The following is a 26426-nucleotide window of genomic DNA, read 5'->3' on the forward strand; positions in this document are numbered from 1 at the left end:
GGAGGCCTACTTGCTGATCAAATGCTTGCATGCTGTTGTGCAGTAATGTAGAACTCAAGTATAGTACAAAGCAGCGATACCCCCAGAGATCTTGTCGGGCTAGAAGGATCAGAATACTAGTTTCTTCGAACAGTGACATAGCCTTGCCGTAAATCTCCTTCCAAAGAGGTGTGGATGTTTATAAACTGTTGTCTGCAAAGGGCAATCGGCAAGCCTCGTCGTGCAGCACACAAATATTCAGAAACGATAAACGTACAAGCTGTTACCAGCATAACCTCTGCCGTAGCTGCGGACTCGAGGCGATGCGGTAACCCAATCCGGATATTCAATAGTCAAAATGTATAAAGTGGCATCGCAGCGTATATTTTCTTTAGTCTTTTCTTATTTCTCTTTCGCATTGCGTACTATCCGTCCTCGAGGCTCACCTCCTGCGGAAATAGCGGTGCATATGCACAAGCAGTTGTGGAAAAGTCGTTTTTTGGGAGCAGCGAGTTGACAGCGGCAAAACAGAGTCTAGAACAACGTGAGCCTTCTCATTATTTTGAACTTTCTGTTTCGCCTTGGTTTCTTGCACACTGCTCTGCTCCAAATCCCGGTTACCGCCAAGCCACATTGTTGTAACTCCAATGCGGAGAATGCCTGCTATAGAGAATGCCTGCTGTAGAGCAAATGCAGTAGTCCAACAGCCACCTTCTCCACATTAATTTTGGCCTGAATTCACCCGCAGCACGTAGCTGCCAAAAGAAACACACCTCCTCCGAAACAGGTAACCACAACCTCACCAGGGAGGTATACCTCAGGCAGGTTCACATGTTCGGTGCAAATGCCACGGGTTCGCTTATTCTATGTGTGCAGCCAAGTCACGCTTTCACATGCGCAGTTTAGCTTTGAGCAGCACTATACATTCTGCAGATTGTACCGTGCGAGTTTTTGGGGTCCCTCCACTTCTGGCAGGCTTGCAGAGCTTTGGCACCAGCGTACAAAGACGCGAGGCCTAAGTGAAGACGAACTCTCTGCATACAAGTCAATAATCTGGGGTTAGTGCTTCGACTGCAAGGGAGAAATTCACTTAAAAGCACCGGCCCAAAGTACGTCAGATATACTTCAGTGGTGCATGATGTACTATTCCACTCATTCGAAAATGAAAAGTGCGTTTTTCTTCCAATCACAGGGTAATTTCACCACATACGAATAGCAGAGTAGAATATTCGCAGATCCTTTCAGTCCCTTCCCCATCTTTGGAGCCTTAATGTTCGCTCTAGTGGATAAAGTTACCCAAGAGCATCCTGTACTTAGCAGTTACATCACGGCGAAGCAATGCACCTACTCGTGGCCGCCTCCTCGTCCCCTTGGCTGGGTGATGATCAAACCCATCACGCCTGTCCGAATGAGATAAGCGCACAATCTGGCGAGCGCCGCAGTGTGAAAAGTGAACAAAGCTTCTCCCTGCAATATAATTAGTAGGCAAGATGGTACTGCCTTTCAAGCAATGTCAAGATTTCTGGTGAATGTGAAAGCTGTGCACCACCACACAAACTACGCTGGAAACGATGGTATTTGATATCTACCAAGCTGCTACAGTTCAGATCATAGGGAGAAAGAAAAGTTCGGGCACGGAAGCAGAAAAGGCTTCCTCAACTTCAATGCCATTTGTGGGCACACAAGGCCAGACGCCTACACTCTGTAGAAAGTGATGCAGTGATGATGAGAGAAGCGGCGCTTATGAGAAGGCGCAATTCATGTATGCAGAACGTTTTGGATGACCCACCGTTTTTCCGCCACTTCGGAAGCCCTTATCTGGCATCTTCAATAATAATAACAGGGTGAGCTTTTTTAAGAGACCAAAGCACTGGGTGTTCGCTCCTACGTTTCAGCTGTCTTCACTGTCAGTGAACGCTATTGGAAAGCGGCAATACACGCCACGCGTCATTCACAAAAATTTGCGCCACAAATTATCGATCAACTTGAACGTGCTGACGCGTGTAGTGCTGGACTCCTGTGTCACTTCTTTGGTGCCACCAAGTCAATTTTGCTGCCTGCTGCATTGCCTTTCACGGTTTACTGCAAGACACGTTGTCAGGTGACGGATTTTGAACGAACGTCCTGAACCCACAAGCATGTAGCTGCCTTAAACCCCAGCTCAGGACAAATGCATCCGTTCTGTAGAGATGGTATGCTTGATTGGAAAGCACCCACGCCTGAAGATATGCATGTAAATTTGATTTTTGATTGGCAAACGCCAAAAACTGAACACGCAAACCCAAATGACGAAAGCGAGCACCGCAGCAAGTCTTTGAGTTTGGGTGCTTTCTTCTTAATGAACTATGCTTTTGCGCTGTACAAATGTATTGCACGTAGGTGCCTCTATTAATTATCACAGAGGAAACAAAGTCTTGAAAAATCCTGCACAAGTGAAAAGGCTGCTGAGCCTAGATAGCATGTGAAGCACATCAATCTCCTGTGCTCGGTTGCGGAGAAAGGTGTCATGCCAAGTTAGGCACAATACAGTGCGACGCACACGTTTTCCCGACTTTTATGGACAGTCTCCGCGTTCCTATCGATTCACGAGCAACAAAGGACTCTCGTAGCGTACAGCCTGTCCGCATGCGAGATGCAGGCGGTATGTGCACCCGTGTTGGAGCTATCAACAAATCAGCCCGTCATTTATGGTGTGCGTTATGCCTGTTCAGCGGAGAAAGCTTCAAGTTTATCTGTAAAATCAGCTTACGTCCTTAAAAAGTGCAGATGCATCACTGAGTGCTTCTACATCAGTCTGAGTATGTTACAGCCTAGAATACGCTCAGGCTGACTCCTGCTCACTCTGTTTGCCGGCGCCTGACTGCAGAAAAGCCTGTTGCCATCTTTTGTCCCGCAAAACGAAAATAAATGCTAACGTTGAGGTCAATGCGCACAATCTGGAAGAATAATGTCTTGGCTAGCTTCCACTGCTTTTTCAGCATCGACACTAAGTAAGGGACATCGACAGGCAGTGAGACAAGCAATTAGTACGCAGTATGAACTTAGTAGTCGCATCATGTCGGCCATTTAGGAGTCTTTTGGACAAGCGAATGGCATTTTGAAGCACACCACGTCGTATGCCATATTGAGCTTCTGCGTACTGCGACGGCTGTGATATGAATTTCGCCCTAAAGTAGAGATTCTGAACAGTCGTGTGGCGCATACGAAGTAGATCAAACGCTTTGCAGGATGACCGCGCCTGTTAATTGTCGAAACTTGGCTATCCTATGCTCGCCTGCATCACCCATTATCGGCAGCTATATTCACAAAGACAGACGCGCGGGTGCTACGGCAGAGCCGGAGTCACTACACTCCAAGTAATGCTCTAGAGCAAGGCTCGGGTAAGCGACAATTCTCGTCGATAAGACAAAAAACAACAGTATATGCGCGGAGCCAAGGCTTCTTCCCAGCGCCATATTGTGGCAAAGGCTCGCGTGTGCTGAGCAAAAAAGTGGCCACTTCCGTTACAGGTTCTGCAGCTCCACTTCCCGAATTCGTTTTTCTCATTGTATCACCGTGGCATGGCTTTAAAACGCTAACAATTCGCATGGACAAAAATCGCACCCATTAAAACAGCATACGACCCGCATTGGAACATGCGATGTGATGTGAGACAGACCAAGCGGTACGTTGCTTCTTAGGCTGCCAATCTCTCGAGAAGGGCTCATTCTAAGTCCATACAAAAACTTCCATGGATGTTGCCAAGATCCCCAATCAACGCCTATCCTCTGCCAAGCAGCTGGCATGAGAGACCTCGGGCTACACACTAAATATGGTGAGAGCTTACTTCCTTCCCGTAATACCATGCTTCCAAGGTAGCTGAACGTTTTTCTTCTATGAACGATGTGCAGCGACGGCGCCGACTTAACGCTGGAGTATGATGAAGGCCATAACACTGTGGTAGCATTTAGTAACTCTCCATGCCGCGGCTTACCTTCTGAAAAGGTGTTTACCACTTGTAGGCTGCAGTTCACCAAAAGACGAAATTGCAACATCCGCGATATAAACAGATGTCTCTAGGCTAGGCCTTTCGCATTGTGCCCTGATCCTTTCTTCAAATTGTGCAGTACACGCCTATCTTTGTTTTAAAACACCAGCACTGCAGTCCAGAGAGCCTAAGAGTCTATATTACGCAACCCGATATAATCAGTCGTAAAAAGAAGGCATGAGTGCTTGTTTGTCGTAGCAGAGTCAAAGGTCGCGCAGCTAATGAGCTTGTCACGACGTGTAAGTCAAGCTACACGCGCGAAATGATGATCAGTTTTATTGGTCTGGCTTGGAAACAATTTTTGGCCAACATGGCCTGCTATGAGAGCTATGTTATAGAAGCACTGCACGGCATAACTAAATAGTGCATGTCCTTACAGCATAATCGAAATCCAATATAAGCTACCTGGCTTCAAGCCGCATGCCCACAAAGTACACATTTAGGCGTCACAGGGCGAACGTTTTGCCCCGGTTTGCTGAAAAAATCATGTGATCTCACTGACTATAGAATGTTGATGGAGAGCATGAGAGGCCGATAATTGCTGTAACTGTGTAATGCCAACTTTAGGAAACTCCTGTACTTCGAAGAAACAGCCTAGCATCTCGCAAAGAAACTTACATATGCACCTGGAATACTAATATGCTTGAATCGGAGGGCTCTTCGCAAACTAGAGTGCTTTGGGGCGCCCCAAGTTGACAGCGGCGTACTTCCTGTGGGCAGGATTTTATAGACCGCCGTTGAAATATTGTACACCTGTAGTTTCCGTGCAACCTGCACCATCACGTACGCCGCTAATGTGAAAAAAACTAGTGGACTTTTCAGTCAAACGGCAAAGAACAGGCACGCCTCACTGCTAAACCGATTACGAGTGCCTCAGTAAAGTGCTAAGTAAAACAATCCCTGACATAAAAAGCATACTGTCTATGGATTTAATTCGGCCGTTTCGCTGGCACAAGACAGCAAGCTCGACAGCGTCCTGGCTCATTATTATACGACCTGAAAGCATGGAACGGTTAGGTTTTGAATAGCACAATCAACAACTGAGCATATGCCACTTCAACAGACGCAAAAAAGTCATACACTCCATAAAATTCCATGAACCCAGTGTCTGCAGATTTCAGTGTGTAGTCACTGAGGCGAAGATGCTTTCCTTCGCGTTGAGGCTGGGAACAGCACAATCTGCGCAACTCACAACCTTCAGCGACATGTATCTTTGTATGGTTGATGCTTGCACTGGCGGACGGCATCTTGACGAAATCTTTAGCTGCTCGCGATACCGTAGCCTTAATCTTTTCAACTCAAGAAGCAGACAGAGCAGTCACCGAGACGAACCTCCACATAAATACACCAACAGAGAGATGTGGAAGGTGAGGTCCGGGGATGGCCGCAGTTTCTAAAACCAAGCATTCTGTCGTTTCTTCAGTAACCCAGTTTCTACATCATCCGACAAATAGTAGCGCAGGAATCTGGTTGTCGCGCAGTGCGAAAACTGCCACTTACATTCTTCGCCCTCTCTCTGTGCACGCATGCACCTTAAAAATGCCTGACTAGGCGTAGTAGAGGCACTAAAATGGTATCGTGCCATTTAGCTGCTCTCCCCACCAATTATTTGGATTAGGCCATCACTTGGCGCTTAGGTGAACCTTGACGTCATGCGGGACTCAAAGAGGCTCAACAGCTGGCAAAGCATGCGTACAGTAATCTAACTTTGCAAGACGGACAATCTGAGTCGCTCATGATGCAAAACAGTGCCATTAGGCATCAATAAAATCAGAATGCGATACTAGGACACTTGGAGAAGCAGCTGGAGCTTCACCTCGTATGCTTCAGCAATGTCTTTCGTCCGTTAGACGTGCCTCGGAAACTCTAGCTACTTTACTAATACGGTGGCGCTTGAAAGAGGCTGCAGCAGACGGACTCGCTGGGAGACGCGTAACAATGGCATGTGCTGGATGCCAAACCCCGATAAAGCGCCGCATGCATCATGTCATCAAACTACAACATGCTGCACTACGGCAAAACTAAACGCCATATGCACAAATACTGACAACGACATCAACTCTTCTCTCGGATGCATGGGCATTGTTAAATAGGCCAAGCTACGTAGATAGTGACTTAACTGCTGAAGGACTAACTACGGTTTACGGTTTTGAATAGGGTTTCGAGCACACGCTAGGCAACGCACGACCTGCGTCCTCGAGATACGCCGGCTCCACGGTGCAGGAGTAGCATTCCCGTTGCCAATACATGGCAAAAGCACACAAAAGTAGTGAACTGTGTTAGTAGCCAGACCAAAGTCGTGAACTTGGCCTTTTAAAGGCTTGGAACGTCCACTGAACCCCCACACAGTTCGTAGCTGTGGTGTGTGAGTGAGCTGGGCTCTCGAACGCACGCGCTGAGGGCAAGTTATCGATCGAAGCTTCCCTCATGACAAGTTTCGAATTCGCCTTGGTGAAGACAAACCAACAAAAAATGCATTTGTGATGTTCACTAACCCTACACCCTAGATGCGGTCTACGCCGCGCAGCAGTCATGCCACTGGCATGTGTGTGCCACTGGCATGCCTGCATCCTGCAGGTGACGCCCCATATGCGACCAAGCAGACACGAAATTACGACGAAGACGCTGTAAAACAGTATGCTCGTGGAAAGGGAAGGCGCGGGATGTGGGCGAGATTATAATCGGCTCATCCTTTGAGCTGCATCGAAGCAACCTACCGTCTACGTGACAGAGAAGAAACAAAACTCCACGTTGTGAGTGTGCCTGTGCACTCGTTTCTGGAACTGAATTGCGGAACCTGCGCAGAAATGCAGGCTCCGAAATATCACTATGCTTCTAGAGCTGTGCCGACAAATTCTTCTCTTTGTCTTTGCCGACTGGATATGTCTTCGTCATGATCGTACAGTAATTATCTGAGTTCCAGTGATTACAATTCACAAAAAGGTGCAAAACCGTCCATAACGCACAGCCTTCGTTATTCGCACATCTTGAAAGAACTGGCTCTTGCCTGACGACTTCAACACGTCATCAACGCAGTGCAAAGCAGTGATGAGCGAAGAGGCGTGTAACCTGGAAACCAGTACAAAAAACTCCAATAGGTTGCATTCTTTGTTTAGCCAGTCCTCTGTAATGGTAGCTACAAGCAGCACAACACAGAGCAGTGCTGGCCAAAACTGCCACCTACACGCTTGAACAAACAGGAGCGTTTCCCAGTGGCTTCGCAAATTGCTTACTGCATACTCCGCAGTAAACTGGGCCCCATAGGCTTCACCACAAATCCTTGAGACTCTCTGTAGCACTTAAATATACGCGCGGAAGACCGTGAGTCTAAGATAAAGTAGAATACGGCTATCACTGTGGCACACTGATTCTTCGTGTAACGTGATGGCGCGGTCAGACAAACCTGCAACAAAAAACGCCAATTCATTATACGGCAACTAAATGCGAAGCTGCTTCACCAGAGGAACAAAGGCGGTCCGAAAAAGGTTGGCTTGCCCATCCAGCTAGAAAGCCTTCGTGACAGCTGCACTGCTGGCTCACGCTCTGTACCCACATCCCGAAATTTACAGTTGTTTAGATGTCGTGGCACAAAAGCTGAGATAATTCGCCGTGTAGAAGGGTGCACTCCGCTGAGCGTACAACGGCAATCTCTACAGAGATGATTTCTTGGATACTGTCTGGCGGCAACGTTGCTTCGACAGCCACATCTGCCGGAAAACTGCAAAATAAACAACATATCTTGCTTACCGCCTACATCCACAGAGCTGAACAACATTTGGCGTATTCGGCTATCCGAGGAGCTTTGCACTCCGTATGTTCTTGCAGCATTCGCATTATTATCCGGCCAACAAGAACGTAAGAAGCCTATCCGCAGCGCTCCAGGGGTGCCGCTCGTTGAAGCCCGTGTTTCAGTTCTACATTAGCCTTGAGCTACCAGCTGAATAAAATAGTCTGCTTAAAAGGAGCGAACTTTCTGTGTTTCAATTATCTACGAGGCCAATGCAATGAGCATTAGCAGCAGCCTAAAGTTTGCAAAAAGCGAGGTTGCCATCCACCATATCCTTGCTATCGCCTGATCGCTCGTGAATAACTAAACTGATGCAGCACACGGCAGCAGGCTTAGGGCACTTTAAGTAATTCTGGGAAAATAGCAAGGGACCGCAACCGGCCAGCCGAATGGCTGCGCTTGCTCTCTGCACGCAAGTACAGCTACGAAGGTTTGCCTTTTGACTTCTGTGTGCTCCTTGAACGGACATCCTGCATTTCCTAACGCAATGACACGCCAGAGCAAGAGAAAACCGCTGTCCCACAGCCGTAAACTAAGGGAATCCTAGCACGCTGCGAATATGTGAGGAGATTGCAAATTTGAAAGGCTCGCAAATCGAACAAATGATTTTTTTAACAAGTAAAGTGCGCACCTTCTTTAAGGGAGACTTCGGCGTGACGTCGCCGCTTTGTCAGAGTATGCTGAAATGCTGTTCTTTGCAGCTTGAAAGTTTTGGCCTTGGGCATTTGAACGCCAGCACGAAATTAGCGCGACCGGAATTAATGGCGTCTCCACTGCAGATTTGAGAAATAATTTGGTTTAAAAATGGTGCACTAAAGCACACTCAGCTCATGGTGGGACAAGCACGCACTACCTGTTCGTCCGTCAGCAGTGCTGGTCCACAACGCACTGAAATGTTTAAAAGCCCGAAGAGTTTTGTCAAACACTTCTACGCTCGGCAATCAGTTATCATCGTTTGGTAGCTTAAGACGCATAAAGTTAGTGAAGACAGTATAGATCCTAAAGTGGCAAGTGATGCGTCAGCACGACAATTAGTCGGATATACAAAAAAAGGAAGATCCGCGTATTTCGTTCATCTAAAAGCCCGTTGAAAACGGGAGTCTGGACAACGCCAGCATTTTCAAGATACAAAGCGAACTAGCGGGCGCCATTCTAAAACACTTGAATAGCACTACTCGTCTAGTTAAACCAATGAAGAGTATTTCAATATTTCTCAACAGGACATGTTGCGTGCGGCGATTATAGAAATTTGTTGAAGTCCAGGGTGCGTGCGCAACCAGAACTGATCAAAACACGCACTAGCTAAAATTCATGCAGAGGCCGCCAAGTTCACAAATGAGCAAGCAATGCCAGCCCCACTAGTGCTGCGCCTTTCTAGAAACACTTCAAAATGCCCAAAGGCCCTGCGGGCTCTGTAAATTCTGGTGAAAACTTAATATTCCATGAACGCTTTAGCTGATCCGCGCCTACCATGGTACACAGAGCCTCGACAAAAATCAAGATACTTGACTATGGAATTTGCAGTCTCTTGGAAAGCCGAACGAACAAGCAGGCAGGAAAACCTGATCAAGTGAGCCCTGGTCTTGTTGCAGTCAAACTAACGCTGCCTAGAAACCCCTAAATCCGCCCTAATCTCTTCGTACCGTGTCCCATAATGCAACAAATGGACGCACGCAGACAGTTTTGTGCTAACGGCTGTCTTTGAAAAACAAACATTGCGCGGGAAACGCAAGCTAAATTTGGGCCATGCTCCGTCAACAGCCTCCTAAGGAAGTACAAATGCAAAATGTGAGGACATCCGTAGGCTCGCAACTAGTGTCACAGAGGGGATCAAACTGGAGCTGAACTGTTTTTTTCGATTGTGCGAGCTGGTGCCATTTGAAATGAGCAGCAAAACGGCCTTTCGCTAAACGCACGTTGTAGCACTCTGCGCAGGTACTAAACAGTAGACGGTCCGGACGCGCTCTACTTGACGTCCCTGTGGCTGTAGTGTTGGCCATTGCGGGAGGCTTCGTCAGCTGAAGGCAAGTTTGTGGGCCTTACATTCACGTTTGACACTTGCGCTGTGGTCGTGCAGGCCAAGTAAAATACGATTATATATTAGACAACAGGCTGCAAACTGCCCACAGGGAAACTTACATCCTCTAGCTGGAGCGTGAGTGGCAGCGATCAGAGCCCGGGGCTTGCTGCTGCGCCAACTGTAAAACTGGTGTATCCTTGCAAAGTTACACCGCAAAGTTTGACCAAATTAGCTCTTAACAGGCGCCTTCACATCCACTTAAAGCGCCGGTGTCTCCAAGCAACTGCCGAATGGTCAGCACGATGAGTCCATGAATCAGAAGATGCGGACTTTCGGAGGCGGCAGACGCCTCCACTATTTGATTGCGTGATAGTGTCTAGATGCAAAGAACTCAAAGATCACTTGGCAAGCATTACGCATCCAATGGTTTGCCCATGGGCTGATTTTTGGACTCCATAACCACTTGATAGAATACAATTGGTTCTCAAGGCGACACAAAGACAGCATTTGCTCACGGCATACAAAATAGCGTCTCCAGATCTTCTTTTGCAGCAGCACAAAGGAGAATCCAGACATTGGGTGGAGGTGGGTGCTCCACCCACCTTCACCCAATATCTGGAGTCCACCTTGTATTCTAGCTGCAACCATCCACTTACTTAAGCAGGAGAGCTGTGTAAAGTCCGCTGTTTACCTAGCCACTGAAAGAATGAGGACGTCCGTCAGTGGCAGTTCCAGGATACGTATGCTGAAGAGAAACGGGGAAGAGTATGCATGGAGGGCCGACTTTGTGCGAGCGCCCTTCTGCGCCTGATCAGAAATGGTGCAGATGGTCAAGCAGGATGATAGACTCAGATTAAACACAATGCAGCGCCTCCATGCTTAGGACGCCGTGAGTCAAAACCACCCCATAGCTGTCGCTTTGCATAGCGGTAACTATGCAAAAAAAGTGTGCACTTTGACCTGTCCAGCCTGTGATTTCGTTCACTTTGTTTCACCTAGCAGCTTTGTCCTGCTGGTCATATCCCTTCAGCAGTTTCTAAGCGTCGTGCACCGTGTCCGGAGGCTTGCCTCCAAGCACTAGTGGGTCCCTCGTAGCATCTTACATGTTTAGCATTCCCAGTTACGCGCACTGCGAGCCTTCAGATACAGCAAAGTGATACCCTTGAAGGCCCTCTCATAAACCGCCATACTGCTATGACAGTGACGACGGTGTGCAATCGGTTCCGTTAAAAGGGCGCCAAGCATCATACTCAAGTGAACTCAAGCCATGTCAGGTGGGTAGTAGCCCAACCAAGCTCGGGCCAGTGAAGTATGCTGTAAGGCCCTTCTCCAGGCAGGGCAGCGTGCTTTGACCTGTTGCTGCCGCAATGCTTTGAGCCTCCAGCACTTAATATATCTGAAAAAAGTGCATAGACTTTGGCACGAAAGTAACAGCGGCAGGTCGCAGCAAGTAGACCTTATACCGCCCTTGGCCTTGTACAGCCAGCTGCGTCCACTTTGTGCATAGAGGCAGATGTACACTGTTCTGCAAATATGCTGACGTTTTTGGTGCACCTGCTGTCGCCAGATCCCACCAGCTCACTGTCTGCATCCAGAATGGCAACCGCGGGTAATTATTTTCCCCATGCGTTACGTAGAACCATTGCAGCAGTCATAGAAAGACCAGAAACGGCGGCTCACGTGCACAAAAATAGGAGCAGCTTGACTTTGCCAGCTAACATACAGCCAGTAATGTAGATCCACGTAAACATGGGTGATTGTTAGGGGCTTGACACCGGAAACGGCCACGTAGCAGGTTGGGCTCGCAAGTGCCTCCGCAACCCCTTGGGTGTCACAAATGCATAGGACAAGGCAAATTCGAAAAAAAGAACGGCATGGCAGATCTGCAGGTACGCTTAGCCACCCCGGGCCTCTACCTTGGACTACGACTCAGAGAATATGCACTAGCACCCAGCAGATATCCTTGCATCTGCTGACCCTAGCGTACCTGTCCCCTAGAAAAGCAGGGATGCAATTGTTGTGCGTGTTCTCGCTGGTCGCGTTGTTGCTGTTGCTCCTGCAAATGTTCCTGCTGCTCCTGCGCTTGTTGTAGCTGCAGCTGCTGCAGCTGTGACTGTTGCCCGGGCTTCTGAAGTTGCCTCTGGTGCTCTTGGAGCTGTTGAAACTGCGGAAATTGCGCTTGTTGCCGTATATTGGGAAGTTCTTGCGGTGGCAGGGGCTGCGGTTTTACCTGGAGCAGTTCCGGCTGCCAACCCTGCTGCTGTAGCGCTTGCTGCGGCTGCATTTGTTGTGCTTGAAACCAGGCGGCTTGACGCTGCTTACCTCCCAGCTGTTGCGGCTGTAGCAGCTGAGGGTAGGTCTGCTGCTGAAAACGCTCATGTCCTTTTAGATGCAGGTGTTTCACGCGCTGATCGTCCTGTGCACTCTGTTGTCCTTGGGTCTCCTGCAAGCGTCCTTGCAGCTGCTGTTGCAGAAACACCTGCTGTTCGCCCCGCAGCATCTCTTGCTCTTGCTCCGACTTTCGCCTGGGCTGTGAATAGTGCTCTGAGTCCTTCTCCTTCGAGCGCCTTTCTTGCGAATTCTGTGTCCGCACATACATCAGCACTAACAGAATAGCCGCCGCCGCTGTGATTGCCCTGACAAAATTTCGCCAAATAGTCCGCGGGCGAGAGGGCTGTCGAGTTTTGCGGGACTTGGCAGAGATCGGCGCTTCTAGCGCTGACTCTGGAACCTGACGTTGCTGCTTCAAACTGAAGTTCTCAGGGCCTGCAGATGCAGTTGGAATTGCATTGGCTGGAGAAGTTTCGGCATCGCCGCTGAGGCGCCCAGCTGACGGGTCAGTGGCTGCCTCCGCCGTAGTCGTTGCAAGTGTAAGAGTTACTGCTGAAGCTTCTGCTGCTGTGGTCTCTGCTGCTTCTGTTGATGGTTGTGGAGAAGCTGTTGCTGCTGGCACGCCTGCTACTGCCGCTGCTGCAGCCGCCCGCACGCAAAGCGCAAACAGGCAGGCGGGCCTCATATCTGTAAATGCGCGGCACAAGATGGACCCTAAAGACTTCCAGAAAGAGAATAGCGGTCAGTCTCTGCCGGCATTTCTCTGGCGCCTTCAGTGCTCGGGGATCATTTTAGCCCAGGCCTTAGACGACGATGTCCGCGACAAGAGTAGACCTTGGGGGGAAACGCAGTTGAAATAAGTGCACAACTTGAGAATACACAAAGAAACGAAAACGCTAATTTTAATTCAACACAGATGTGGGGGAACGCGGAGGAGAATAGTGTCATCATGGGCGTGCAGCTGGAGCTGCCTTCCAGCCGCAAGGTTCACGTATCGCGCAGCAGAAGCCGCCAGGAGTAAATGACCGGCGAGCAACTCCTCGCCCCTTTTGCTTTTGCACTGATTGAAGCTGAAGAAGGAAAGATAAAGCCAACGAAGAGGGGCAGACTGCCTCAACGGGGTACCGATCGACACGATGGATCACCTGCAGCAGGAGAACCACAGTGCCAAGATCTCAACCGACTGCCGCGACAGGGCACGGAAGTGCAGCTGTAGCAATGCATGCCAGCGCAAATAATCACAATGTTAATATTGGCCTACTCGGGAGCAAAAAGGCCATGGTGAAGCTACCACCTCAGACGGGGTGCAGGGACAATGTAGAGCTGGCATCAGCCCACGTCCCTCTCGATGTACTGTGAACATGAGAAGTGTCGAAGCTCAGAAAACCGTTGCGAGAGGTCTCCATCGGCCCACATTTGTCAGAATGCACCTAAACCTTACAAGGTCCCTCTCGACACTAGCTACATCAACAGCAGATGAATCTGCACACCGACCTACAAAGTTCAACTTGTAGACCACAGACACTTCAAGAACTGTCGTTCCCGGTTTCTTCAGCTTACAAAAAACCGCTCTCTCCAGTTCTGAAGGGATCAGCTCATGCCTACCTCACCGGCCACAGGCCAGCTCTTGAATAGCACAATCGCACCAACAGCTCCAACAAAAAGTAAGACAGGTGCTCTGCAAACAATAAAAACAATGGCTTGAACGAGAACTAGCCAGCAACAGTTTCACCAAAGGCTACAGAAACAAACGCAGCCACTCTACCGGCCTTACCTGAGGCGATAGCGATTGTGTGAGCACCAAAACCAGCCATGCCCACTCACAGACGAAAAAGGCAACCAAATGCCATCTACCGCAGCAGCCAAGGCAGTACTAGCAACATGGCAGACAAGTGTACTTCAAACACGGGGCTGTGACAAGCACGGTACTCGCTAACTCCTCGAAGGAGAAACTGCTGCTTCAGTTTACAGCAGTAGCCAACGTGGAGGTGGCCCCAACAGCAAAGGCGGCTGCTGCCTCAGGAGTACTAACAAGATCACGGCAGTTCAGCGTACATTACTTTTAGGTTTTAGTAACCCTCAGCAGCTTTCTGTATTCGGTAAGCTGCTTCCGCTTTGCGTCGATCTGTTGCTGCAACTTCTGCTGCTCTTCGGCATTCAGTGTATCGTGTGTCTGTCGCATGAAAGCGTCTAAACAATCTTCTTCTTCTTCAGCAGCTGCAGGTTGCGTCTTTATATCTGCCGCTGCTGTTGCTGTTGTCGAGACTGCGATTGTCTGTGCTGGTGCAGTCACGCTGGCTGTTTTCGTTGCTAAGATAGCGGCAGCAGCTGGTCCTTGTGCTATCGCTGCAGCAGCAGCGCCCTTTCTTTTCTGGAGTTCAAGCTCCATTATCTCCTGCCTCAAGGACTTCAAAGATGCCTTGATAGATAGCTCATCCAGAGGCTTACTTTGCCGCTGCGTCCCCGTACTAGTATCTGCTGCTGCTGTTGCCGTCCTGTCAAAGAAGGAGTCATCCTCGTCGAAGCTGCAGGCAGCCGCGAAGAAAGCCTCAGCTTTTCGCCGTTTCCTGCTGTCAAGCTGCCACTGCAATGCGTCAGCAGCCGCTGCTGCCGCTTCTGCTGCCGCTTCTGCTGCCGCGGCACTTGCCTCATCACCTGCAGCAGCGGCGGCCGCTGCTTTCTCCTCAAGCTGCTGCTGCTGCTGCACCAACTGCAGAAATCGCGCTTCTTCCTGCTGCTCTTTCAACTCTCGTTTGGCTGTCTTTGCATTGGCAGGAGCGGCTCCTGCTGCAGCCTTGGTTCTAGCTGTCGTCGCTGCCAGTGTCGCTGCCTGTGGTTTCGTTGCTCTTGCTGCCGGTTGCGCTGTTAGTGTGAGTGCCATCTCAGCAGCTTTGCCAGTTCCGATTACGAACAGCCTGCAGAGCGCAAATACATTGAACAGGAGCAAAAATAACCCACATTAAGTAAAGGTATTCAATGACAGCAGCTTCACTTAAGAGGCTAGTGCAACCGGAATAACAATGCAGGGAAGCAGCAGTGACAAATTCATCTGGAACAGCAGGAACGGTGAACACAACTCAGGACAGGTGCAACCAGTACAGCATCGGCAGCAGCCGCGGAGACTGAAGCACAAGCAAAGGCAAGTACTGTAGCGCGAGCAACAGCAATGAACCTGTTGGTTGTTCCTGGCGTGCCCAAGACAAACACGCAGCTTTCATCCCCGTCGTCTTCATCTCCAGACAGCAACGCTTTGCTGGTACTGCTGCTGGCGTTGTCGCTGCTGCGAACACTGTCCGAATCGGTTCGCGTATAGGGAACGAAAGAGGCAGCAGCTTCGGGGACACCTGGCCCGAGCAGCAAGAGCGGCTGTCTGGCGGGAAGGGCATTGCCGTTGCAACAAGTGCCAAAAGAGGAGCCCAAGTCCACAGCGTAAAGGCTGTGTGGAGCGCTTTGACTGTACTGAAGAACTGCAACAATAATTACGCAGAGTCACATTGATTCTGCTACTTTTGCTACTGTTGGAACTGCAACAACAATTACGCAGAGTCACATTGATGCTGCTACATTTGCTACTGTTGATGCAGTGCTGCTCCCACATGCCGAACGTAGGCATGTGCTACGATTCAAGGGCGTGTGGCTTACCTAGGTGGCGTCTGGAGACACACGGGTGCGGATAGTAAATGTCTGCTTGCTCATTACTGCCAATAACCCAATACGGCTTCTGCTCAAGACGAAAGGACTCGATAGTGATGCCCTGACGGATTACTTGCAACACTGCATGAGGCAGAGCAGCTGCTGCTGCGGTCCCTTCTGCTTTCGCTCCAGGACCTTGTAGTGTGCCTATATTTGCCGAAGTACCCAAAGCGTCATACCCAGCTTTCGTGAGGCCCCACGGAGGAGGCACGTAGTAGTTGCCGGTGATGCTGCCTGTGTTCGTGCTCCCACTAATAGTACTACCTCGACTAATATTTTTATCGGCAGTGTCTTTCGCCCAGATGTTGCTGCGGGTAGGATCGCTCGAGGTCCCACAAGGATCGCTGCTGCGATTCCTCGTGCTGCTGTTCCCGACAGTCGAGCCCGTGCTGTCGTTGCTACAGCCCCTACGATCGTGAGAATGCTCCATGACAAATATAAGCCAGTATGTTCGTTACTTTGTACCGCAGCCTATGCGGCTTCTGCTGCATTTCGCGACGTCCTGCCGCGTTTACTGGAGTGGATCTGGAAAGATTCTGGCGCTTCTTAAGCGGTGATTCTCAGTGGAGTCAAGGCTTCTAGCTCAACCAAGTACAATTTTGGGGAATCAAAATTTGTGGAGATTTTTCACAATCTGCACCTGTAAAGCAAATGCAGCTGCACCACATGCAGCCCCGCCCTGTACTTCTGCCGTATTAAGCGTATATCTAAATAGATTAAACTTAAGCTCTCAAGCCTAGCTGTACGTGTAAAACTCAGGCTTTAGGACTATAGATTTTCGGTAACTATCCAGAAAGGCTCAGAATATCCTTGAGATGCTCTCTCTAGCGCTCCTACTTAGAAGTTCTGTCGGCAGTGGGGTTGCCGCATCGAAAGCAGCCAGAAATGCGGCTCCTGCTATTCCAGCCTGCGCCACTAGTTCTTCACCACATTCTTACAGCTGCACTAGATCCTTCAACAGCGCCAAGAAGCACAGCCGCAATCTTTGGAGCAATGGGAGCAGCAACAGTAAGTCCTCGAAACTACCCAGCTTTCCAGGAACGAGCAACTGCGTACTTGTGCGCCGCCGCCACAGCAACGATGACAGACAGTGCAGAAGCTCTCCCTGCGACAAAAATTTCAGCAGGCACACAAGCTCCACTGCTGGGAGCGGCAGCCCCAGCAGTGGGCAATATCGTCAGCAACTGCACAACGAGGAGAAGCTATTTTCTGCACAAGCCGATGATTGGTGGGACCCCGACGGTCCTGCTGGGGCTTTGCATGCGTACACTCCAGTGCGGGTATCCTTGCTAGTGCAGCAACTGCAGACGCTACCTATCTACCAGCAGATCCTTCGGTCCCTCCCACAGCTGCAACAACAGCAGCAGGCGCAAGCGGCAGAGCTGCCTCTATGCGGAGTGCGCATCGCTGACATAGGCTGCGGCGGAGGCCTTCTTAGCGAAGGCCTTGCTGCTGCAGGGGCTTCAGTCACTGGGTTTGATTCTAACGAGCAGCTTCTTGCAGCAGCGGGTCGCAGACAGAAGCAACGCGGTCAGATACATACATAGTGCTGCTTTTCTGCTGTTACTTTGCCTCCTTCCACTGGCCTTGGCGATTTCGGCAATGCCGCAGTCCCACTTATTGTTTCTTGGACGCTTGCTGATGACGCTGCTGTTGTTGCTTCAGCCTCACAGGGCCTCCCTGACTTGGGCAGTCGTCTGTCCTACGTCGTAGCAGACGCTTGCACTCTGCCGAAACGGTAAGGTACTCTAGATGTGGCACTCCCTATTGAAGTATTAGGTGCTGCTGCGGTGTGGTTGTTCGCTGCTTATTCTCGGGCAGGAATGGCCACTGGATCAACAGAGGCAACACCAACGGGTTGTGGTGCCCATGCAGGCCGGAGTGTGGTCACTTTCATGCTGCAGTGATGTCGGAGGTAATCGAGCATATATGGGGGAAGGAAGGCAAGGCAGCCGCAATTGCTGCGGCGGCAGCGCGGCTGCAACAGGGTGGACTCTTCATGCTAACGTCTCTTAACCGAACCCCAGAAAATTACGTCGCCTCAATTCTCGTGGCCGAACATCTCCTGGGCATCATCCCAAAGGTGAGGTCTATCAAGCTACGAGGATACGTAGATATCTAGCTATCTAAGGAGCAACTAAAGGGCAAACTAGGCATATCCACAAATAGCTCATTCCCTGCTTGCTGCTATTTGCTGCACGAGACGGAATCCTTGGGTTCCTATCTCGCCAACTAGTCTTGCAGCACTCATGGAGGTGCCGCTGGTGGATGATTAGCTAACAGTTAACCAGCTGAGCAGGCGAGCAGTTTGATTCTGTTCCCCCGTCTTCAGAGTTTCAGTCTCCGTATGTGTGTGCCTATGTATGGCTCCACATTTAGCTTTGCAGGGTCCGCAATCTCATGCTCGTTGAAAAGATGAATCGATGACGTTTCATCGCATGTAGTGTTGTGTACCATAGCGCTTAAGTATACCTCAGAAACGTATGCCTGCTGGAGTCTGGATCTTGCCGATGCGCTTTTAGCCGTGTGTCTGTTTACCCCTACCTAAAAGCCGGGGAGCATCTAAACGGCTGAATGCACGAGGTGCATTTACGGTGCAACGAGACGTGTCTGCAGGGTACGCACGACTGGAAAAATTTCAGCACCCCCGAAGAGATACGGTGTCTATGTAGAGCTGCGGGGCTTCGGCCGCTGCATGAAGTGGGATTTATATATAACCCTTTCAACAGAAGATTCATTCAGGAGCCCACAATGCGCCTTCTTTACGCCATGACTTTCGTCAAGTCATGATTCGTGCTGCTGCAGCACGTGCTGCTGCAGCTGCCGCTGCTTGAAGTGCTCCCGCTGCAGGGCCTTGAAGAGGCCACCAATAGAAGTGCATCCCACACAGAACCAGGCAGCCGCCGTCCCACTGTGTACTGTGGCATTGCACAGTTACTCAAAGTACACTGGTTATGGTGCACCGGCGCGGTAGCAGTACGCAAAATACCGGGGCTGCTGAAATGAAACGAGTAGTGTAGCAGCTGTTGCTTCGTTTCATGTTGAAGCCTGGTTTTTGGGACCGGAGCCTGTAACTCTGGCATTTGTGCAAGTGGCTGCTCCTGCACTGCTGGTGGTAGCGCTTCTGCTGCTGCTACTGCTTGCCCTCCTTGGCTGCGGATATGGAACAACCGATACGACAGCGACATGAGTGCATACGTGTCACGTCTTCGTCACGGTTTCTTAACAGCCCGTGGCTCTTCCGCTCCTGCTGTTTTACGTTGTTTCTGAAGTCGTCCATTGATCTCGAGCTGCAGCTGCTGCTGCTGTCGAAGGTCCGCGTAGCGCAGCACATGCATGTGCCTACAATGACAACAGCAAACGGCCCATCAAGCAAGCTCTCAAGGGCAGCTACATCCAGCCTTAAGCGCAGCGGCAAGTGCAGAAACAGTAGCAGCTTACCCAATGAGCCCACATTTTCTGCTGCTAACGGAGTAGCCCATGAGGAATCGCCACGCAGCGGCGCACGCAGAAGGCAAATACTCCACTTGGCCTCGAGACACAGACTTCTACGCACAGATGGCACAGCACACAGCTGCCGCACCTGTACGCTCATAGTGGGCTGCGTAGTAAAACACTGGCAGTTACTGTGGCAGTTTCCGGCGACACAGCTGTTGCTAAAGCTGCGTTGTCGGTGCAGCCGCTTCCACAGGCTCTCCTGTTGCTGGCTCCGCTTGCACACCAGTCAGACACAGCAACGCCGGCTGTGGCGGCAGAAGCCTAAGCAGCAACGGCGTCCTTCATACTGAACACGGTAGCATGGAGCAACAACGCCAGCTCTCACAAGAGCAGTACTACAGGGCCGCAGAATCAACAGCGACAAACGCAGGACTCACATTGCATACGGGACACATTTTGGATACGTTCCAATGGACCACATGCCGTTGCTGCTGTCGCTGCACCTTAGATATTGGGCTCTCGCTGGTAGTGGCGATGCTGCTATTTTTGGTGCTGCTGGAGCGGTCATTGCTGTTGCTCTTGATATCAATGCTGCTGCTGCTGGGTTCTGGGAATTGTGTTTGCATGAGAGAGAATGCCGTCCTTTGCTGCATATTGGCCTGCAGCACTGTCACTTCAGGTGTTGTTGGTGCGAGACAGCGCAGGTGGCACCGTGACTGCATGGCCGTACCAAGGCGACGGTCCCGTAACAGTCCCAATGCACGGGAAGTCTGGTGCAGACGAATATCTGCTGTTCTTATTGGTGTTCGAGCCGACGCTACGCAGGCTGCTGGCGTGGCTCGTTTTGCTGCTTGCGTTCCTCCCGTTGGTGCGCCACTCGCAATCCTTGTCGCTGGCTCACAACGAACTGTCGAACGCAGCCAGACGCAGCACGTGCCGTGTACGAACCGTGCGGTACCTGCCATTGCTGCTGCAGCTGCTACTGCTGCTCTAGCGGCTGCTGCTGCGGGGGAGTCTGATTTGGCTACAGCTGATGCCAGCATCATCAGCAAGAGCTAGCTTGTGCGGAGCAGCTCTATTGTGAAACCTCAGGTTGCCGCTGTCGTTCATGCTTCTGCCATGTTCGCTGCTGCCACTCCAACTGCCCCAACTGTTGCAGCCGCTCCCGAATTTGGCAATGTGCACCCGTGCTGCACCTGTTCCGGCCTTTGCAAAAAAGCAAGTGAACGCTTCAGCTGAAAGTTCTGTATCCAGCTACTAATCCATTTCTTGCGCAGCCACGCATGCGCTCCCTTGCTGAATCGCAATGATACTCGGGGCCCCATTGGTGTGGGGCACCTGTATCGATTTCTCCCCACGAAAACTGCTGTAACAATAAAAGTCCATCATTTCACCTGAGCGAATGTAGAACGGCGAACGAATATAGAAGCATAATACTAGTGATAGAAGCAGCGGCAGCAGGAGCGGTGGATGCAAGTGTCGAACCATTTGGCGCATGGTGCAGTGGTGTTTTCTGACTTCAGTCGGCTTCTTTGTACAGACTACAAGAGGTGGCCTCCCTCTCTGCAGCTTAGCTGACAGCAGTCAACAACAAGCATAGAGCCAGCAGCGGAAGCCGCAGCAACAATATGGGAATCAGCAGTGCTGGGGAAGCTCAGAAATCACCTAAGAAGCGCCGTGACAAAGGCCCCGCTACTTGCTCTGCTGCTGATTCCGGAGCCTCAAACAGCGAACAGAAGGAAGGGCGGCCGGTCTCTGCATTCTGCGTAGCCGCCGTAGAGTCAGACGCGGCTGGGAGGAACAGCAAAGTGGCAGCTCGATTGCTTTCTCGCAACAGAAGTTTGGACTCCGAGGAGCTCTCAGAATATCTGTGGAGATCGAACAAAACCATCGCCAAATGTGCAGTACGTGTCTTTGCTGCTGTCCTTATTTTCATCTTTTCCGTCTCTCTCCCTCCCGGTCTATGCTACTTATGGTTTGGCCAGAGGCGAATTATTGCGTCCCATAGATGTTGCCTGGAACGCCTCTGGCTTTTGCTGGCATCTGTATACTTCAGGCTTCCAACAATGCGATATTAGAGGTATATAGCCTACCAAATGGGACGTCTTTGGACGCAGGATGTGGTTGCTTCGTTGCACCTTTCACAGAAACGGAAGCAGGCGTTGCAACCTTCATCGTTGCAGGTGCAGCAGCAGGCGAAGTTGTGGCCCTCAGGCCTCACAAGAGGAGCAGCGGCACCGATTCACAGGCGGCGCTTCCCCTACCAACCACAGCGTTGAAGATCGCTGCGCGCGCCGAGGTAGGCGTCACAAGATGGAACGTCAGAAACGCTGGGAAATGTGGTGGATGAGGGAGTCACAGGTGCTCTGTGCATATACGTTGTGTAGTGCCATTGTGCGGGCTATCGCTGTTGGCAGGTTGGGGGCCATTTACTGATGCTGCTGCCATTGCGCACGATGCAGAAAGAGCAGGAGTACGATGATGAGCAGGAACAGAAGTTATTGCAGCGGCACCCGGATGCTATACTCGCCATTAGTTTGGTGCTGCCGAAGGAGTTACAAAGCAACGGCGTCACCGAGAAACAGCCAGTCCTTCTATGCTCGTTGCTTGAGCCGAAGACATTGGAGGAGCAGATGCTGTCTCGCCTGCTGCTGCCGACAGCAGCAGCTGCGGCTGCTGCTGCAGGCTCGCTGCAGATCGAAGCAGTGCAGCTGCAGTCTACAACAAAAATTTATTCAGGTGTAGGGGATTTGTCACGGGTGCTTCTTGTGGTTGCTGTACCAGGGGTGGGTGTTTTCTACGGCTCCTTGGCCGTGAAGGGTGCATTGTTCGACGGAAAAGGCAACAGTAGCGGCAGCTGCCTGAACAGCAGCAGTGAAGATGCGCCTGTGCTACAAGAGCTCTGTTTGGGCGGCCAAGCCCCGCGTTCCATAAGCTGTTTGCAGGCAACATCTAGTTCAGCAGGAACCACAGCTGCTGCTGCCGAGCCCGTGCTGCTTGTGGATTCAGTCCAAGGAGAGCTGCTTGTATGCTGCTAAACACCGTTGATTCAGTGACTTCTGCAGCTGCCTTTCGCGCCACTATTTTTTTCTGAAATCAAAGAGGCGAAGCTGAAAGCTAGTATCGCACAGCTGTTATGACCTATCTCGTGCTTCTCTTGCAGGCTTTTGGTTTTGACGGCGTTTTTGAAGGCCGTCTTCGCTGCCTGAAACGCAGCCGGCGTTTACTGCCTCTAGCACAAGCAGCGCCTAAAGGAATAAAGAAAGCGACAATAGCAGGTGGCAGTATCCTGCTGTCTTCTGCCTGCTGTTTAGAGTGGTCTGCAGTAACAGCAATAGAAACAGCCCAAGAGACGGGAGTGAGTAACCCCAGGACGAGCTTCTGCAGATTTATATTGCGAGACCTCCGCTGGTTTTCACGCATTGGCCCAGCGTACACCACGCATCTTCCATCAACTGCAGTGCACTCTGTAAGCTGACAAGCAACAGCAGCAGTTGCACCAGAAGTAGAGACCTTCTTTGGAGCAGAAGTACCGGCGGAGTGAGATAAGGTGCGAGGGCGCTTAGGACACACATGCACATTCTGCGAACTGACTTGTTGGGGCACGTTTCATATGAGCTGCTTTTCCCTGTCTTGCTGCTGCTTAGGTTGGTGCTCTATGGTACCAGTCGATGTGGCACCAGCAGCAGCCGCAGCGCCAGCAGCCTCTTTCACTGCTATGGGCCTGTGAGGGGAAATCGTTTATTACACGCTGCTCTTCACCAGCGCCTGCATTGGCGCAAGCTGTCGGTGGGTGATTCTCGCTGATGCCCAATTGCTGCTGTTTTTCTGCCAGGGTGGGTTTTGCATTGCAAGTCTCTAGGGCTTAAAGCTGCCTTATGGCAAGCATTTTGCTGCTGGGCCATTTCGGTTCCTCGTTTGTATGGTTCTTCGGATTTGCTATCTATGTCCATTACTGCCTGCGTTAGTGTATTTGCCGATAGCACTTAAGGAGTATACTGCGCAGGTATTCTTGCTGCAGCTGCTGCTTTTTTTCCGGGCAACTTTGCAGCAGCCGGAATATCGAGCAACGTTATTGTTGGCCAGCACCGGCAACTCATACAGCAGCAGCTGCGTCAAATTTTCGACCAGCAGCAACAGAAGATAGTGGAGCAGCTGCTGCAGCTGCCCAGACAGCCTTTGAGCCCAGAGGCCCTGCAGAAGAGCTTTGGTCTCTTCATAAAATCTCCAGAGACGAGGCGGCTGATGGGTGTGGCTGTTGTCGCTCATGCTGTTGCATGTGCTGCCACAATTGGCGACGCTGCATCCTTGAGCCCGTCGCAGCGAGAGCTGTACAGACTGGTGCTGCTGCGCCTGTTGTTTAGCCTTAGTTTTGCGACTGCTACCAATTACATCGCCCATTTACATGTTTCAGTCTGCTCCAGCTGCATTTCGCGGTGCGGTTTTTGTTGCTGCCTGTTTGCATACAGAGGAGGCGATCTGCCTGTTACTACATGCGCAGATATTGGCTCCTCACCGCACTGTTGTGGAGCTGCTGATACAGTTCGAGTTAGAAACGGCTGCGGCTTGCGCTTGCTGTTGTCCGTCCTTGCGGGTGCGTGTAGTCTGTGTCGTTACTGAGTCTGTTGCTCTGGTTGGTGTAACTCGATGATGGAAGCTTCTGTTGTCCCGTATGTGGATTTGCTTCGCCTACAGGAGGAAAATGCGGCGTTGCTTGTGCAGTGGAGACCCCAGCTGCTGCGAGTGCTGCTGCGCCATGCGCAGCACTTTCAGGCCTCATTACTGGCGGAAAGCCTGCTGCATTTACAGACGCAACAGAAGCAAAAACAGAACATGCAGCGGAATGTCGCAGAGTCGCTGTTGAGACAATTGGTTGATTGGTTGCAGCAACAATACTGCAAAGACGTGGGACCAGAGCAGCAGTCGGAGGGTTTTTCGCAACAGCAGCTAGAACGAAAACAGCAAGAGGAGCCGCCACTGCCGCTGGCTGTTTTGCTTGACCTTGCACGTGGATTCATTGACGCATTTCTCCCTGTAGGCGCCATCCAAATGCCAGTGCTAGGGTTTACAGCTTGGATACAGCGTTCTTTGGAGCAGAAAACGAATGGCTGGATTTTCTGGGGTCTACAACTTGGGATACAGCGTTTTTTTGAGGCTGAATGTCTGCACAGGCAAGTCTATTTCCAGGCGTGGGGCGGTGGGAAGCGAATGAGCTGCAGAGGGTTCGCGGTTTGTTGTTGCTGCTACAGCAACAAGTCGAGCTGCTGCTGCAGCAGTTCAGCAGGCAGGAGGAGCAGAAGCTAGAAGGAAAAATTGTGGCTGTTCTGAACTCCAGATTAACACCTCAAGAGCTAGTAAGTTTGTTGCGCTGCCGCTGCTGTCGCTGCTGCAGCAGCAGCACCATCTTTCCGCATTTAACAATACGTATTTCTCACATCTTCAGGAATTGTAGGGAAAGGCTTAGAGATTGGCGGTTTGAATTTATGTGGCAGGCAGAGAAGGCGAGCCAAGAATCACTTTTTCATATATCGAGGCTACGCATTTGAGTGCAACAGCTGCTAAACAGCATCTGTTGAAACAGCTACAGCGATGGCAGCGGCAGCAGCAGTTCACGGAGCAGGTCACTTCAACTCCCAGACAAGGTCGCCAGCAGCACTACCCGATATGAGTGCGGTGGCACAGCAGCTACTAGCAGTGTCTTTGTATGGATTGGACAGAGGCTTGCTGCCGAAGCGTCTAGGTGGCCTCAGTACGTTCATTGGCAAGAAGTTTTTTGCCAAGCATTAAACGCCTACTGAACCGAAAATGCTAAGTCGTGAGATCCGTCATCAAGTCCCATGCTAACATTCCTGGGTGCGCGCATTCCTCAGCATCCTGCAGGCCTATTTTCTTGTTGCTACCGTCTAATCGCTTGTTACTCGAACGGGCGGGTTGCGCGTTGGTACACTACAGCTCGCTTAAGAGCATAATCAAGCCTCTGATGGCCTCCCGAGCTGCTAATGCTGCAGCTAGGTCCGTCGGCGGCTTCTTTTGGTGCTGGCAGCTACATGACTACGCCACGGCTACCACAGGCTGGAGTGTTGTTCGCGAGGAATGAAGTTATAGCACTCTGGTTACAACTCAGGGAATTTGGGGAGAGCTGATCAAAGGGGCAAACAACTCGAGAATGTCTAGAATGCTACTGTGTGCAACTCCAGAGCATGATGCACTCTATACGTTGGAAGTGTCGACCTGCGGGACCTCACACTTGGTCGAGACACCGATTCTGAGACTAAGAGCTATTTAATGGCGTCCAAGTGGTAAACCTAGAAGTAGACACGGAAGTACCTAAAATGACACATTAGCCTCAAGCAGGAGTCGAGGCTTTGCAAGTAAATCATGAAGCGCCAATCTTGATTTTGTTCCGTATCGCTCTTTGCAGTCTGTATTTGAGGCATGCGGCACAGGAGAGAGGATGCCCCGTGTGGAGGTGCACGCACATTGTACACTGGTTGAGACCAGTGAGACTTGGTATTCAGTAGCTGTAGTTGTATATACGGTTGTCAGGCAATTGGCCTTGGTGATGAAGAATTTGACCTGCAAGCGGTGTTGGCAGGAGTTCGTTCACTGCGGTACGCTAGAACAAAGGAGATTCAGTATAGGGGTACGTTTGTTCAAGGGTCTGCGCACCAATTGGCTGACCAAGGAAGGTTGTCCCGTCCGAACTTGCGGGGACGTTCCCTTGCAACGCGCTAATGCTACTTTAAGTTGGCGGGCAACTGCTGATGAGTGGCGCTGACTTTATCAATCGCATAGTTCCCTTAGGTTTTACGAATTTATATCAACTCTCAGAAAGCATTCTAGTGCTATTATTGTAGTATTGTTGACGAAGCCACAACCAAATACGCATTCGTATGGTCTACAAAGCAGACCTTCCAATACAGCGTGGGCTGTCTGCAAACAGGCTTTACAAGTAGCTGAGGTGGATAAGCTCCAAAAAGGGCGAAACGTTAGTTTTTTAGGAAAATTAAGATGTCCTGTTTTCGTGTATGTGCGTTATTCGGTGAATAGGGCTCAACTGGCCTTCGAACTGCAACCCCGAAGAGGGTGCAGCCGAAGAGGCGGCTACACCGCATTCGTAGAACTGCCTTGTTAGTCTTCATTACATTAAT

At 50.7% G+C, this 26426-nt stretch overlaps 5 protein-coding genes across 5 annotated transcripts; 2 read left to right on the forward strand and 3 right to left on the reverse strand.

The window, feature by feature from the left end:
* Window positions 1-11791: 11791 nt before the first annotated feature.
* Window positions 11792-12829, reverse strand: ETH_00031310 (uncharacterized protein; the record flags this gene model as incomplete). The annotated part of the gene is made up of 1 exon (XM_013378261.1): window positions 11792-12829. One exon carries the CDS (start codon window positions 12827-12829, stop codon window positions 11792-11794), a length of 1038 nt encoding a protein of 345 aa, XP_013233715.1.
* A 1377-nt stretch (window positions 12830-14206) lies between these two features.
* ETH_00031315 (pinA, putative) lies at window positions 14207-16267 on the reverse strand (the record flags this gene model as incomplete). The annotated part of the gene is made up of 3 exons (XM_013378262.1): window positions 14207-15059; window positions 15317-15611; window positions 15787-16267. The coding sequence occupies 3 exons, from the start codon at window positions 16265-16267 to the stop codon at window positions 14207-14209; spliced, it is 1629 nt and encodes a 542-aa protein (XP_013233716.1).
* A 385-nt stretch (window positions 16268-16652) lies between these two features.
* ETH_00031320 (3-demethylubiquinone-9 3-methyltransferase, putative) lies at window positions 16653-18627 on the forward strand (the record flags this gene model as incomplete). Its single annotated transcript, XM_013378263.1, has 4 exons — window positions 16653-17367; window positions 17503-17575; window positions 17713-17920; window positions 18454-18627. 4 exons carry the CDS (start codon window positions 16653-16655, stop codon window positions 18625-18627), a joined length of 1170 nt encoding a protein of 389 aa, XP_013233717.1.
* A 422-nt stretch (window positions 18628-19049) lies between these two features.
* ETH_00031325 (uncharacterized protein) lies at window positions 19050-20240 on the reverse strand (the record flags this gene model as incomplete). The annotated part of the gene is made up of 3 exons (XM_013378264.1): window positions 19050-19179; window positions 19279-19385; window positions 19713-20240. 3 exons carry the CDS (start codon window positions 20238-20240, stop codon window positions 19050-19052), a joined length of 765 nt encoding a protein of 254 aa, XP_013233718.1.
* Window positions 20241-20903: 663 nt separating this feature from the next.
* Window positions 20904-26396, forward strand: ETH_00031330 (uncharacterized protein; the record flags this gene model as incomplete). The annotated part of the gene is made up of 11 exons (XM_013378265.1): window positions 20904-21179; window positions 21332-21574; window positions 21693-22301; window positions 22439-22633; window positions 22923-23064; window positions 23327-23524; window positions 23745-23869; window positions 23971-24309; window positions 24525-24629; window positions 25822-25918; window positions 26326-26396. 11 exons carry the CDS (start codon window positions 20904-20906, stop codon window positions 26394-26396), a joined length of 2400 nt encoding a protein of 799 aa, XP_013233719.1.
* Between the last annotated feature and the right edge of the window lie 30 nt (window positions 26397-26426).

This window comes from Eimeria tenella, genomic scaffold (genome assembly GCF_000499545.2).
Source record: "Eimeria tenella Houghton genomic scaffold, Eth_scaff8, whole genome shotgun sequence".
Lineage (NCBI taxonomy): Eukaryota > Apicomplexa > Conoidasida > Eucoccidiorida > Eimeriidae > Eimeria > Eimeria tenella.